Source organism: Macrobrachium rosenbergii, chromosome 17 (genome assembly GCF_040412425.1).
Source record: "Macrobrachium rosenbergii isolate ZJJX-2024 chromosome 17, ASM4041242v1, whole genome shotgun sequence".
Lineage (NCBI taxonomy): Eukaryota > Metazoa > Arthropoda > Malacostraca > Decapoda > Palaemonidae > Macrobrachium > Macrobrachium rosenbergii.
Genome location: NC_089757.1, coordinates 39,184,400 through 39,200,920, shown reverse-complemented (window position 1 = coordinate 39,200,920; position 16,521 = coordinate 39,184,400). Strand labels below are relative to the sequence as shown.

General features: G+C 39.8%; 1 protein-coding gene across 4 annotated transcripts in view; it reads right to left on the bottom strand.

The window, feature by feature from the left end:
* LOC136847888 (uncharacterized) overlaps positions 1 to 16,521 on the bottom strand; it is a 172,535-nt gene that overhangs the window by 30,811 nt on the left and 125,203 nt on the right. For all 4 annotated transcript variants that reach the window (XR_010855879.1, XM_067119906.1, XM_067119907.1 and 1 more), the window contains exon 7: positions 8,022 to 8,174. Coding sequence is in view for 3 of the 4 variants with exons in the window: in XM_067119906.1 (XP_066976007.1) it covers positions 8,022 to 8,174 (153 nt within the window). In the remaining variant the exon portion in view is untranslated. The remainder of the gene's footprint in view (positions 1 to 8,021; positions 8,175 to 16,521) is intronic.

The following is a 16,521-nucleotide window of genomic DNA, read 5'->3' as shown; positions in this document are numbered from 1 at the left end:
GCTCTATCTGGTAAGGAATTCTTTTATTTTTTTCATTTGTTTTACTGTAGTACACATGTAAATTGTTTTATACTGTAAAGTACTGTCCAATATACTGTACAATACTGTACTAATATATATATAAGGAAATATGTCTAATTTAGAATTACTGTACCATGTTATAAGGTGTGATGAAAGAAAGATCGCTTCAAGATGGAACTAGGTCGAGCGCTCAGTTGCAAAATCATTGCATTCAGCAAATAGTTCGGTTACTTCAGCTGTTTGGCTTGATGAACACACAATATTGGCTCTGATTTGGGAGGCAGCCGACCGAGCTGGTATGCGAGTACGTAAGTTCGTGCGTTAGAAAATATGGATTGTGTGTCTAATTCTGCCCAAAAGTAAGTCTGATCGATTATTAGCGAAGCAAGAGCGATATCGTCCAGACGTAGCTTTGAGTGTTCCAATCTCTTAGAAACTGGCAGATAAGGTAAAGTTCAGACTTTTCGTTTTTCTGTGTGAACTGTGAACTTGTGAATTTTACCATGTTTCAAGACACTTATGAATTTGTGTGGAGAGTTGGACATAACCATTTATGTCACTTTAATATTCTATTTTATTGTGTTTTTGTTTCACATTATTAACTATGCATTTTAAACTTTTCATTATTATGTTTTGCACTTGTATATTTGTGGGAGATTACGATTTTGCTTAATTCTTCGACAGATGTCTGTGGAATTGCTGTGGTTATAGAGAAGGACACTGCAATCTTTGCAATGTGGTTATTTCTCATGTGGTTGACTTTAAGACTAGACGTATAATGTCTAAGATGGAGTGTGTGGGAGTTTTGGGTGTAAAGACTTTTCAGTCATAGTAAGACTTTTTTGGTCAGAGTAAGATTAAATCTCGAGTTAGACTATTTTGACTTGATAATTCATTTATTATGCATTTTAATCTTTTCTTTGTTAATTCATTACTTGTTGGGTTTGTTGATAAATCTATTTTTGTAGGAAAGATTGCGTTTCCTTAGAATATCCATTTCTTTTTGAGGATGATGTTCGAGAGAGAGAAATTTGTGTGCTGTGAGAGAGAGAGAGAGATTTGCTGAGAGGGGAAATATGCGAGCGGAGTCCGAGAGGGGGGATCTGTAGGGAGAGTGATAGGGAGAGGGGAAGAAGCTGAGGGTACCACGTCTCTGATGTAGGCTGCAAGGCCCGTTACGTAGCATTCGAAGGAATGTTGAATCTGTAGGGGTATAACATATATATTTATGTGCAGTACTGTTCCATAACCTAATTTTTTTCATTATCATTCCAGGATTGAGTCACCATCTTCCAAGAACAAGTGATGACCCTTCACTAGTAGTAGACTCACTAGCCTCTCCAGCTCCATCTGGTAAAGAAGTCTTTTTTTTTATTTGTTTTCCTGTATGGTACACATAGTAATACGCCGAACTTGAGCGATTCGAGTTGCGTGAATTCACAGACACTCGAACTTTTCATTGGAACCTAACTAATTATCATACATAAGTTTTTCACAGACACGCAAACATTTGCGAATACTGAGAAACCCTGCAAAAGTGTTTATGCTTAATTTTTTATGTAATTTATAAGTTTTCAAGCTTTAATGTGTAAATTAATAAAATTACATAATAAAAGTAATAATTTCTCTCTCTCTCTCTCTCTTTTACTGAGATGAGAGAATTCTTATGGTACATGTATATGTTTATTTGTTTTGTATGATAAATAAACTTTTTACCTAATAAGTGCTTATTTTCAAATAATAATAATATAATAATAATAATATACCTGTACAGTAATTATAAAACTCGTATGTGACGTATTTTAAACAAACAAATATTTTTTCCTCATCTTCTGCAAGAACCTCGAAGGCAAAACAGACATGTCACTTTAACATGACAAGAAAGGGTAGTGTTGCTGATTGGTGGTCAAAGGTTTCTTGTAATTCTCTCTCTCTCTCTCTCTCTGTGTCCTAATAATTCATAAAAAATTTCACTCTCTTAAGTAAGAACAACTGTTATCTCTCTCTCTCTCTCTCTCGTTCGTAGTTAATGCAACCTACGTATTGCTGTTTCTCTGTGTGTCTTTAACTGTACAGTAGATTTATCTAATTTTACCTGTACTGTTTACAAACTCTAAATGCACCATTCTATAACAAAGACATAGAGCATTTCAAAACAAAGAGAAAGAGACAGAATAAAGAAGTTTTTAAAAATGAGGTTGAGAAGACTTCTAAAAATAGATCGGTGGAATGGGGGGAAAGGGAAATAGTATACTGATCTTCACACTTGCCTATAATCTTAAGTTAACCATTTATTTCTTTTTTCTTAAGGGTAATGTATTGAGCTAACTTTTAAATGAAATTACAATAAACTTTAATTTCATTTAAGTTAGTTTAATACTGAATTTCCATCTTTTGATATCTAATGTAAGAATAACTTTCTCTCTCTCTCACGTTATTCTCTCTGTCTCCGTAATAATTCATAACTAATGTAACTTGATATTTCAAGAAGTAAGGACAATGTCTCTCTCTCTCTGTCTCCGATAAATAATTTTACTCTCTCAAGTAAGGACAACCCTTATCTCTCTCTCTCTCTCTCTCGTTCATAGTTAGCGCTCACACAATTTTACCACTTATTTCTCTGTACGTCTTTACCTGTACAGTACAGTAGATAGTTTACAATGACCTAATTTTACCTGTACTGTCTACAAAGTGTAAATGCGCTAATGTGGCAAATACGTTCTAAAACACAGACATAACAGAGTTGTAATAGTCAAAATCAAAAACACTGTTTGTTCGTGAAAAAGCATTTCAGAACAAAGAGATAGAGACGTAGAATAAAGAAGTTATTAAAAAGAGGTTGAGAAGACTTCTAAAAGTAGATCGGCTGGAGGGGTAGAGAGACAGAAATTCTCTTCCAACTCTATTTTTATGTCGACCATTTATTTTTTTTTTTAAGGGTAATGTATCAAGCTAACTTTTAAATGAAATTACAGTAACTTTAATTTCATTTACAAGTTAACTTAATAATTTGGGAGCATGATTAGGGTCATATTTAGTGTTTGAATTTTAGAAATAAGCATTTATTAGCATTTTTAGAGACCATGCCAAACTTATGTGGAAATTCACCTTGCGTGAGGGGTTCTGGAACCTAACCTCGCATAAGTTCAGGGTACGACTGTACATACGTAAATTGTTTTACTGTAGTACAGTTGCACTGTAGTATATACCATACTGTTTCATAACCTAATTTTTTTTATTGTCATTCCAGAATTGAGCCTCATGTATTGCAGATGACCCAGATTCCCTTGAAGAATCCTTTGAAGGTTTCCCACTTGAGTCAACCAAACCCTCTACAGCTTCAACAGGTACAGCAGAGTACTAATACAGTATGGAACTCTTTACTTTTTTTGTTTAAATGGTTTTGTAAATTGTTATAAATCTTAGAAAAAACAAGTGTACTACAGTAGTACTACTGTACTGTATTGTACAGATTTTATCATTATTCCACATCCAGAAGTTATCCCCTCCTCCCAGCCCAACTCACCCTCTCCAGCTGCATCAGATACAGTGATCTCATCATCAAACTGCGACTCACCAGACTTTGTACCCTCTCAATGGCCATCAAGGTAAGGAATTCTTTTTTATTTTACTGTAGCTTATTTTTAAGTATACAGTACTTCTGTATATATGTTTTAACTGTGTTACAAAGGACCTACAGTACTGTATTTATTACAGTACGTTTACAGGTACAGTACAGTACTGTATGCATGTATGTACTACTACTGTACTACTAGTATACTACTGGACTTAGAGTACTGTATCATTTTTATTTTATCATTCCAGACTCCCAGGCAGATTCCACTTCTTAGCCAGTTTCCAGGGGATAAGTACCATGAAAATTTATAAAAAAAAGAAAGTATTCAACAAAATTATATTTTTACTACAGTTGAGTATGTACTGTACTTTATTACTGTATATATACTGTACTGCACAGTACTAATTTTAATATTTTCATTACAGACTATGCAACTACAGCATACAGTGTACTGCACTGTACTGTATAAGTGTTACGTATTGTACTGTACCACGTAATGCACATCTCCATCTCCCACAACCAGTATATCTTTCAAAATCACTGAAATTAGTTAAGGAATTCTTCACTTTTTTCATTTTTATACATTTTATATTGTTTTACATAATACTTTCCTTAATAGTTGCATACAGGTCTGTACAGTAGTATATTGTGCATAGTATACTGTACAGCACTAATACACAGTACATTTTTATATTCCAGAATCCCCTGTAAAATGGCCGTACCAACATTTTACTGTAAGTACAGGGGTTATGAAGCATGACAATTCAAAACAACAAGTAAGGAAATATTCACTCTTTTTCATTTGGTATACTGTACATACACTACATGGTGTATACTGTAACAAAATGTATTTTTCTGTATGTAGTACAGTATGTACTACTGTTACTTTAATACTGTACTGTACAGTACTATGTACAGTATTAATGTTAATATTTTCATTGCAGACTAATATGTACCTACTGTAGACTGTACAGTACTGTACCACATAATGGGCATCTCCATCTCCCACAACCATTAAAGTACATCTTTCAAAATCACTGAAGTTAGGTAAGGAATTCCTCACTTTTTTCATTTTTATACATTTTATTACAGTACAGCATATTGTTTTATAAAATACTTTCCTTTATATACTTGCACACAGGGCAGTACAGCAGTACTGTGTACAGTATACTAATACATAGCAAATTTTTACATTCCAGAATCCCCTGAAAAATGGCTGCACCTACATACTGTACATACAGGGGTTATGAAGCACGGCAATTTCAAAACAACAAGAAAGGAAATACCGTTCAGTATTCACTTTTTTTCACTTTGTATACTGTACATGCACTACATGGTAATACTGTATAGAGCAAAATGTATTTTTACTCTACAGAAGTACAGTACAGTATGTAATGTACTCTACAGTACTTCAATTAATACTGTATATATTACAAACTGTATGCTGTGCAGTTCTAATTTTAATATTTTCATTACAGACTAATACAGCATGTTCCTATTTTACATTCATCAGCAACAGTAAGTAGTACCCTGTACACACTAGAACAGTCAGATTACATTACTACTAGACAGTAACTACATGGAATGAAGATATGTATGTCTTGTAGAAGACACCCAAAGGATTTTAGGTTAGGCTTTCATCATTTTACAGTACAGTATATTGTACTATAAAGTACTACTGAAGCAAATCCTATGTATATAGATATAGTTTTCATTACGGCACCGAAACGTGATTATGCTGTTTATATTCGGTTGTCGTCACCATACAAGTTTTTCGGTGCCTGCAGACTTTATTTTCGGTTACCGGCGATATTTGGTTATCTTCACACTGCCGAGAACAGAACACCCACCAATAACTGGGGATTGTAGTAACACGTCAAAGACTGAATTTTTAGTCCTAGGGTTTGATGGCCCTGACTTATTTATTTTTGTAACTTCCCACATGTGCAAGGTATGGCTGTATACACTAGACCTGGATGACCCATCTACCATCAGGAAAACTTTGGGTGCAGTTGCCATGAAGTTTTTTGTTTTAAGATTTCCAGTAAGTTCTACAACATTCAAATATCTGCACTTTACCACAATACAAATATTGATGATTCTACATGACGGTCTCTTGGGGAGGATTAGTATGGCTGTCACAGGATTCTGAAGCTTAATTCATGATTTGTGGAGACTGCGATGCACACCCTAGCTAGTGGCTTAGTTCAAATTCCACAGATCAACATGGCTGGTCTGCTCTTGAGTTCTGTGTATCCTCCAATTTTGTCCAGCTAATCGAGGAACCCATGTATATATCTGGCAATAGATTAGACCTCATATTCACAAATGTTCCAGCTATTTATCAGATCCAAGGTCTGTGAGTATACAGGCACCTCCAACCACTGTGCCATCAAGATGGACATATCCGTCAATCAGTATACAGTACTCTATTCCTAATGCCACTGCTGAAATCCAGAGCCAGGTGGGATCACATTATTGAAGCTTGTCAGCCACTTAATTCATGACAAATGACCAGCCATAGCTTGACGATATATGTAGATGAGCTTACCATGATAAACAGGCCAAATTCAATACATGGAGACAAAATTGTTTACATGAAAGTTACCCCAATTTTGTTGAGTCTTGTTGTGCTGCAAATACAATTTACCATATAGCTGACAGATATTAGAATAATTCCTTAAAGAGGAAACTTGAAAGAATTACAGTACTCAGCCCTGTCTGTCGTGGACCAAATTAGCATCTTCTATATTTGGATCAGGCATGTCTTGCATTCCACCACTACAAACAAATGATAGTAGATTGGTTACTGACCCTAAGAAGAAGGATGAACTGCTTCATCGAGCTTTTGAAGCTAACCAATCAGCAGAGGACGTCCCTCTCCCTGATACTTGTCATACTGAACCTATTCTTACAAGATTTACATTTTGCTATAGGGATATTAAACAAGCTGCATGAAGGATTGATGCAATCCTTCCTCTCAGAGATAGAAAGCTCTACTCGGAGCTGAAGCCAGAGTGGAGATGAGGTTCAGAAGGAACAATGCAGAAGCAGATGAAAAAGGGAAGGAGAATACCTGTATTCTCCTTCCACCACTGTCAAAATTCGCCTCATCTGCAGAGTTGTTGAGAATCACAAAGACTAAGCCACAGAGATCAGAGAAGTAAGGCTACAAAGGCAATTTACCCTAAGAATACAAAGTAAGGCCAAGATGGCTGGATTACTTAAAAAATGTAAATCTTACTGTCACGGAACTTGCAAGTGTCTAAACCTACCACACCTGAAAGGTAAACATATTAATAAGTATACTGGAGAATGATACAGCTGTTGCATAACTACCAGAAGTTATGTGCCAATGAAAACAAGTACTAACTGTATTCGTATCGGTAAGGAAAAATGACCCAATTCCTCATAAGAAGGCTAATTTGACTGAAACCAAAATAGGAAAAGGAATACTCAAAGTTAACCATCAGAAGTTTGAACAACAAAAGTCAGGCAGGGAGTCCTCAAAGATATCTGACCTCAATGGCAGCTGGAAGCAAAGTGGAGTGCAGACTGACAGGCAGGCAGGGTTCCCTCCTACCTATCAGTAGTTAATTACCTTGTCATTTAAATCTGAATGGCATTTGCAAGCAAAATCCCTATAAAGTATAACGAACAAAGGAATGTATGTGTGCAAGTACAAATTACAATTACAGTTAACATATTACAAGGTAAGAACTAAAAATAGTACTAGAAGGGGAGCTGTAGCACTTTCCTTCATGAAATCTCAGGGGTGATTATTATTCCAGCCAGACACTGAGCTGAGGTCTGAGTACAGTAAACCCCCCGTATTCGCGGTTTCACTATTTACGGACTCACCTATTCGCGGATTTCTCTGTGGAACATATATACACATTATTCACGGAAAATTTGCCCATCACAGTACTTTTAACTAAGAAATATTCACTAATTACTGTATTTTCATATCATTTTCATGACTAAATACACTTTTTGTGATAAAACTATTAAAATACTAAGGTATAAACATTTTTAGAGGTTTTTTATGTGTTTAAACTACCAAAATAGGCAGTTCTAAGTGTTTTCAGAGGGGTTTTAAGTATTCACAGATTTTAGCTATTTGCAGGGGGGTGCGGTACACATCCCGCGAATATGGGGGGTTTACTGTATTGTCATAAGAGTTGCCATATTGTCATTTATGGCCCACAAAATTCATGAAAATATCTTGATATGAAATACGGCATCTTATGCCATTATTGTGCACCAAAGGATGAATGCCACTCCCAGACCAAAGGGTTAAAACTTTCTTATGCACTACATATGCTCATAGATGTCACTAAATATATAAACATGGAAACCAGTCGGAAAACAATAATCTTGCACAGTAATAACAACATCAGAATGCAATAAAAGTACTACGTACCTAATGACATGGTGAAGCAATAATGAAAAAAAGAAAACAGGAAAAGTTAGAAAGGTGCATGCTTCTGATATTGCCTTATTCATTGCATCAATTGGCTTCTTCCCAGCAGCTTCAACGGACATCTGGCCCAAACTCAGTATCAAGGGCTGCACCCTGCAAAAAAAATAAAACAAAATGTAAAATGCTTGTACAAAAATCAACTGTGTAATTAGTGATTTCGATAAATTTAAAATAGATAAATTGAAAGAAAAAATGCTGAAAATGCCAAACACAAAAAAAGTGCTCTCTCTCTCTCTCTGCTGCAATCCGGATATTATTGAAGAATGGACACTAGAATAACTATAAAATTATCAATTTATTGGAAGAATTAGGTAAAGGTGATGCCAGTGAAACAAATGCAACCATTTCTAATTGTTCTCTGACCCCAGCATCCTCTGTGACTGCTGTCCTTACAGCTTTTGTAGTAACAATTAAAAGCTGCTGCTTGTGTATACATTTTAACAAGAGCAGAGCAACTTTATCATAAGTAATGTTTTATCACTACATACAAACAAACTTTACGATTACCATTTTTGATATCATATCAGACATGAAACCCACTCCCAAAATTTCAGAAGGGAATATTAAGAAAAAAATTATGTGTAAGCATGTCAACACACCATACAAAAATTGGACAAAATATGCAACCAGGCTAACAGGAAAAATCTTTTTAATTATAATCCTGTAATTTACACGGGAAAACAGGAGAAGCTCAAGTACTGTATATCAGAAAACATTTGATAATATTCCCCTCCATCTCCAGTGGATAACTGTGATGGTGAGAATAAATTTATGCGTGCTTACATTTGCAAACAAATTTAAAACAAAAAACCACCTTATATGTTAGATATATAAAATTATTGAAAAGGTTGTGTACTAGAAAGACTAAGTTTAATTATATAAAGTTACATATGTGATTAAGTTTTTCATGTAAAGTTTATGTGTAAGCCTAGACTGTGAGTATACATACAACATACACATATGCATGGCATTATGGTAAACTAGACATCTACTGAGGCCTCTCTCTCTCTCTCTCTCTCTCTCTGTTACATTACAGTACATTATAGAATACTGCATTATGGCAGTGTAGTGTTACATACATTTTCAGTGGTTATATGCTTAAATGTACAGATCAGCAATGTTTTAAAGCAAAAAACCAAATTTAAAAGTACTTTGTATTTTTCATAGGTTTACAAACTGTAGCTTTCTTAAATAGAGTATTGTGCTTAGGCTTTTAATGACTCAAAAAACCAAAGCCTATCAGGCAGACCCAAGTATCCGTTGACCAGTGTTGTCCTACCTCAGTCATTGTGGGAACCAGCTTTTTCACAGACATGCCAAGTTAGGTAAGATCAGGACTATGAGGGGTGGCAAAGGAGGGCTAGTACTTTATTAAAGCTGCTGTCCGTATACCTAGGAAAAATTCAGTTTAATTTTAAATTTGGTGTGTGTTTCTATGGGGATAAGAACCTTCACTTTCATAAATGGCACCCCACTTTTTGGTGGGAGGCCAACCCACCTACTACAAGGTCTAACACTGTGTAAGAGTGTCCCGGATATACTAGGGTTCCCAGACTGGCACTCCTCACCTCCCTTCTCAGACACCAAAGTCCACAGCTGTATGGCTGACTACTCAGGCTATTCTCCCAACCCTCAGGTGGGAGTATTCAAGGGCTCACACCCTTTGGGATGCAGTATATACAGTACTTAATTAAATGGAGAGGAGGAGGGTTACCTGTGGTACTCATCTCCACTTGACAGAGGTTTCTTCAACAGTAGGAGCCACACTCCTCGAGCGGAGCCCCTCCCTCTAGGGGTCCACCTCCACTTACACCACCTACTGGGCCACCACTCTGGGACCTTGGGTGAAAGTGTCCAGGGGCTTGTGGCTACATTATGGAGGCAGAAGGCTGTAAAGGTCTACTGTCTCTTCCACAGTTCTGCCTTCAACACTTGAGAACTGAGTGATTTTTTTCTTTGGGGTCATATTTCCCATGTGTTGTGGGTCTTCACTTTTCCTGGGGACACCCCTCTGGTCCTGTTTGGTGATGACCTCCCTGAGCCAGAATGAGATGGTGTTCTTTGAGAGCTCTTTCTTCCTTGGTCTGTGGGGGTCCCAGTTCTTCTCAGATAGTGTGAAATGGCTCTGACCAGGCGCAATAACATCTCTTCCCTGTACCTTTGACAAAACCTTTCAAGGTAGGGATGGAGAACCTCTCAAACTTCAGGTTGGGGATTCTCTGTTTTCAAGACGAACTCCAAGGACAAGAAGGTTCACCCCTCTGGGTGAGAGACCTTGTAGGTTAGGCCATGGATATTTCTTACTTTCTCGACTGAGGCCAGAACTAGAAGGATGACCATCTTCAGTGTTAGGTACCTGTCACTTGTCATCTTCAGAGGCTTTTACGGTAAACATCTCAGGCTGGCAAGGACCCGTGTCGTATCCAACTTGGGGCCACTAACCCACCTGGGAAGAACTTCTGATCAAAGCCCCTTATAAGTGCAGACAGCTCCCAGGAGTTGGACAGGACTATTCCCCTTGGTCTAAAAACTTGGGCAAGGGCCACTCTGTAACCCTTTACTGCTGCCACTAAGAGGTTCTTCTCCTGCTGAAGGAAAACTAGGAAGTCTACCACATCCCTTACAGAGGTCTTGAGTGGAGAATGACCTCTCTGACTGCACCAATCAGAAGATGGTCCACTTCCCTTGGAAGACTCCAGTGGAGGACAGGCAGAGGGTATCCGAGACTGCCAATGCAGTGCAACTAAAAAAGCCATTCTTTCAGTGTAGCTGCTGGATAACCTCCACCCATTTAGGCAGAGGGAGCTTACTGCCCGATGGTACCTGCTGTTGTGCTCCTAAGCCAAAAGCATGTGAGTCTGAGGAAGTTTTCTCTTGGGATGTCGACCACCAGTTTCAGAAAGTCTACATATGACTCCACTTGGGGTAACAGGGGTGCTACCACCACATACGAAGGCCCTGGAACATGAGGAGCCAATTCAGGACCTTTCTCATCTGACTGAAGGGTAGAAATACACAGACATCTATGCTGTCCTTTGGATGCTGGAAGGCATCTTGCATCACTGCTCTTGGGTCTGGAACTGGGAAGCAGTGAAGTGGAAGCTGGAAGTGTGCTACCAACATCATATGATAGCCCTGGAACATGATGTGCCAATTCAGGACCTTTCTCAACTGACTGCAGGGTGGAAAGGCATAGACCCCTATGTTGTGCCACGGAGGCTGGAAGGCATCCTGCATCACTGCTCTTGAGTATGGAACTTGGGAGCAGTAGAGTGAAGCAAGGTCCCTGAAACTCACGCTGTTCAGGTGTGCCCCCACCCGCTCTAGGAAGTGTCGGAGAATACTAGCATCTCCAGGGGTAATCTGCTGAGTGGCACTCCTTGCTGGTGATTGTGGGGGTTCAGCCACCACACGAGGTCCCTTCTAACCTCCTCAGTTACTGGGATCTGTTGGTTTGGGGGCTTCTTTGGGCACTGCCATGACTCCTTCAGTTGCCACTACAGGGACCTAATGTGGGATCTCCCTCTGGGTGCCAGTTTCTCCAAGGATACCAGGTGCCCTATCAGCACCTGCCACTATCTTGCTGGCTGGGTGGGCTCAATCATAAAAGGCCTTTACTATCACTTTCAGATTGTCCATCTAGGCCTGCTGCAGGAAGCTGTTCAGGGTTGATAGGTCTATGAATGGCTGCCACCCCCTGGAGGATTTCTCAACAAGGAAGAGATGACTGTAGAACCCCAGCAACTGTTCCTCCAATATCTCTATCGCTCCCTTCTGGAACATGGCTCTCACCTTTGTTTGGAAGGTGTTGCCCTTCATTGATTTGGCCCTGCAAAACAGGAAGCCTGTAGCCCTGCCTGTGGGGATGTTGTCATCTCACCTGGTTCTGCTCTCTATGAGGTCCTGTTCCTTCTTCATGGTCAAGGGGGTTGTGTTGACTGAAACATCTGGCCTCCACTCTCCCTGCCTTTGTGTGAAGGGGCAGCCAGACCTGCAGACAGTATCCGGAGAGGCTCTTATAGAGCTGGAAGCACCCTGCCTAGAATGTGCCCAAGACCTCTGGCTCCCAAGGCCCCTGGCAGTCTTCCTGGCTTTGATGACAACTCCTAAGAAAACCAATTGTCTCTTGAGTCTTCTCTCTTAATTTCTATGGCCCTCTGGACTATTGCTGGCAGCAAGCAGTAGGGGGAATTGGTGACGGGGCTGTTTCTCGGGTTCAGCTAGCTCTTTTGCGACAGCTGTGTACACAACTGACAGGAATGCTCCCTCCTCTTGAGAATTGTATCAGTGCATGCATGGGTTATCTGCCTAATCAAGTAGGGGAGGGCCTTGCCCAATGGGGTCAGGAAGTCCTTATCACTGGCCACCTGTCTGCCAGCAGTGCCTTCTTCATCTCCTGTAGCAGGGGCCCCTGACAACGGCCCAGTCATGATATCCCCTGTAACATCTTTGCCAAAATCAATTCATGATTGTTCACCTCTGTGTTGTTAAGGCATAGGCCCTGCTGTTTCAATCTCTCCATGAGTGTGTTGTTGCCCAACCTGCAGAGCAACAAATGCAGTCCTTGGAACAGCCTGGAATCCCTCTGGTTGGTAGTATTTCCTGCCTAAGCAAGGGAGGTGGCAACAGCTTCACCGACCAGGCTGTCAACAGGGAGGCTTTTGCGCCAGCTATCTGGGCAATTATACCTCCACCAGCATGCCCTCTACCAGGGAAGACCAGGCAAGTCTGACAATTGTCTGACTTCCAGCATGGCCTCTGCTATCTTCTCCATATAAGAGTAGGAGGGGGTCACCACTGGGGAGGTGGAGATGGACCCAGCCAGTCCCAGGATCTGCCATATCAGAGTGATGATTTCTTGAAGACCTTTTTCCTCTTCAGGGCTGGGAACCTACACCTGTGTCACCTCTTCTTGACTGACCTAATCCAAAGGGTCCTGGCATGGCTCAGCTCCCCCTTCCACTGCTTCTACACAGGATGCCGGTGCGTTGCCTGCTGACATCAAAGGGTAAATGATTGAATATTACTAGAATGTAAGAGTTTTTGCGTACAATTGCGTTTTTCTACCATTTTGGTCGAGTCAAAGTTGACCGAGGGTTGAAATTTTGGCACTTATCGTGATTTATATGAAAATATTTCAAAACTGATAAAAGCTACAACCATGAATTATTTTTTGTTGTATTCTACATGAAATTGCACACATTTTCATATATAAAACTTTATGTAACGACTAATATAAAACGGTGCAAACATTACGACAAAGTGACGAAAGAATTTCTAAGATGTTCGGCCGAGTTACCGCGCGCGGAAGGAAAAAGTTTTTTCAAAAATTCACCATAAATCGAAATATTGTGCTAGAGACTCCCAATTTGTTGCAAAATGAAGGTAAATGATTGAATATTACTGGAATGTAGGAGTTTTAGCTTACAATTGCATTTTTCGACCATTTCGGTCGAGTCAAAGTTGATCGAAGGTTGAAATTTTGGCACATCATGATTTATATGAAAATATTTCTAAACCGATAAAAGCTACAACTATGGGTTGTTTTTTGTTGTATTTTACATGAAATTGCACATATTTTCATATATAAAACATTATGTAACGGCTAATATAAAATGGTGCAAAAACTACGACAAAATGACAAAAGAATTTCTAAAATTTTCGGCAGAGTTACTGCGTGGACGTAAGGAAAAAGTTTTTTTTTTTAAAATTCACCATAAATCGAAATATTGTGCAAGAGACTTCCATTTTGTTGCAAAATGAAGGTAAATGATTGAATATTACTAGAATGTAAGAGTTTTAGCTTACAATTGCATTTTTCGACCATTTCGGTCGAGTCAAAGTTGACCAAAGGTTGAAATTTTTTGTAGTCGAAGTACGGTACGTCCGCTCGTCACCTGACAGACAATTTTAGTCGACTTACAATACGTCCAGTCGGCATTTAAGGGTTAATATTATTGCCTTTTATTAATGGTGTCACTAGTGATTCACTTGAATTACCTACAGTTTTTATTGTTATTACAATTGTTTTGTTTAATGTCGATAATTGTGATGGTAGTTAATTATTGACACAACTATCAACACTTCAGGGGTTAACCTATCATTAAAAATCTTGGCAGAATTTAAGGTTTGCTTTTTGTACAGGCAGTCCCCAGTTATTAGTGGGGTTCCGTTCCCGACAGCATGACGACAACTGAAAATCGGCAATAATAGCACTGATACCTGGTTAGCAGCGCCGATAACCGGTGATCAGCGCCGATAATTGGTTTTCAATGACGAAAATCTGGTTATCATCATTGCTAGACAAGCGCCGTGAAACCGGATCGCCGGTAACCGAGGCTGCCGATAACCGTGGACTGCCTGTACTCGGTGCAAAAGATGATTCCCCATTTTGGGGGAGATTTTTTAAGGTTAAAAGGTCACCCTATAAGTTGGCATACAGTAAACCCCCTGAATTCACGTTGTTCTCACGATTCACGGACTCACGTATTCGCGGATTTCTCTGTGGAAAATATCTAACCATTATTCGCCCATTCGCGGTATTTTTCACTGAGAAATATTCACTAATTACTGTATTTTCATATAATTTTCAAGACTAAATGCAACTTTTTTTGATAAACTATTAAAATACTAAGGTATAAGCATTTTTAGAGGGTTTTTCTTGTTTAAACTATCAAAATAGGCAGTTCTAAGTGTTTTTAGAGGGGTTTTAAATATTCGCGGATTTTAGCTATTTGCGGGGAGGTGTGGTACGCATCCCCCAACGAATACGGGGGGTTTACTGCATATGGTATTTGACTTCTGCCTGCTGGAGGTAAACGGTCTTCAACAACACCATTTCACCCTGACACCGTTGCCTGCCAAGGAGGAGTGGGATGCTGAAGAGGAGGAAGAGGGGAAGGAGGAAGACGGCGATGAGGAGAGTAACCACTTCATATAACTCTTCCTACAAGGGAGGGGGGATTGGCAGGGGTCTGGAACACTTCTTCGGTCTCATCCCTTCTCTCTCCTGGCCCCTACTCATCAATGTAGGGGGAGGGGGGTGGAATGCTCAACTCTCCCCTCTTGCATGTGGAGTTTGGGGAAGCTGGGAGAGGTCACATGATATGCCAGGGTGAATTTCTGGGCATTCCTGCAAGATGGAGAGCACTTCCTTCATTATGTCCACTAATATGGCCTTGCTGGAGAATGTTGGTGGAGGTTTCCCCATCATTCCTGATGCTACAAAAGGAGGGGGAGGGGAAGTAAGAATGGAGGGAAGAAGTGGGGAAGGGTTGAGGGTAGCCTCACTTGGCAAAACACTTCCCTTCTGATTCCTACATCATTTCTCATGCAAGCTCCACTGGGGGAATTAACCATCCTTTGCACTCCGCACATAGTAAGTCTCAGGCATATTCTTTCCCCGACAGGAAATACACAAAATGTGGATTAACCACTACAGCAGACATGAACTTGTTGCAAGATTTATCCTTCCCGGTGCAACAACAAAAATTAGGCTTCATTTCTGCAGTAGCTACCTCACAAACAAATGGGACACACACATGGTCTACACACGGTGAGCAAAGATGATGATGACACCACATGCTAAGCCCCACACAAGAAGCACTATGAATAAGACACCAGGCTTTTTGGTAAACCCAGCACAGAAAGGGTAAAGACCTTGCAAAAACAAAATTTGTATGGACCCATGAGGTGGGAATGTCCTCACAGAGAACTCTGCACACTGAGTATCCTGATACACAGTAATGTCTGTCAGCAAGCCTGGCTGAGAACACAATGGCCAAAGTAAGCCTACACAGGTCAAAGGATACCTAGGCCTACTTTGCATGCTTTTGTTTTTCAGTCTGTAACAGCCGAAGCACTATACTCCACTTATGAAAGTGAAGGTTTGTATACCTGTAGGAACAAAAACACTTTTGTGCATTTTCTCACTTTTCCTCTATTCTTTCTTATGTGGAATTTTAGAAGGATTTCTCTTATGCAACGGGCAAATACAAATAACTGGCAATCCTTAGTAAATGATATTTGAGTGAAGACAAGTAATATTAAAGTATTATGGAGATTGACTGGGGACAAGTATTGATGGTTGTGGAAGGATCTAAGGGGTCTGCCGAGGTTCTCCCTTCTGCAAGGAGAGTTGATCGTGAGGACTGCGCCCTGGAAGGACTTGAGGGTTCTCTTCCCAAGGACTCAGACACCCCCGAGATACAGAGGACTTTTTTGGAGATCACTGCGCTGATTCATCAGCACAACGATCTCACGGAGGGGACCATGGCCTCTTCTGTGGATCGTCCTTTGTGCCTCAAATCTTTTTGAGGTCCCAAGAAGGAACCCAAAGCTTCAGTGGGGTTGCCATGGTCCACGCTTTCTGAAGGGGTGCTCAAACATGTGAATAATCTGGTCTCTGGGCAAGATAATTCACTTTGTTCAAACTGTTTGG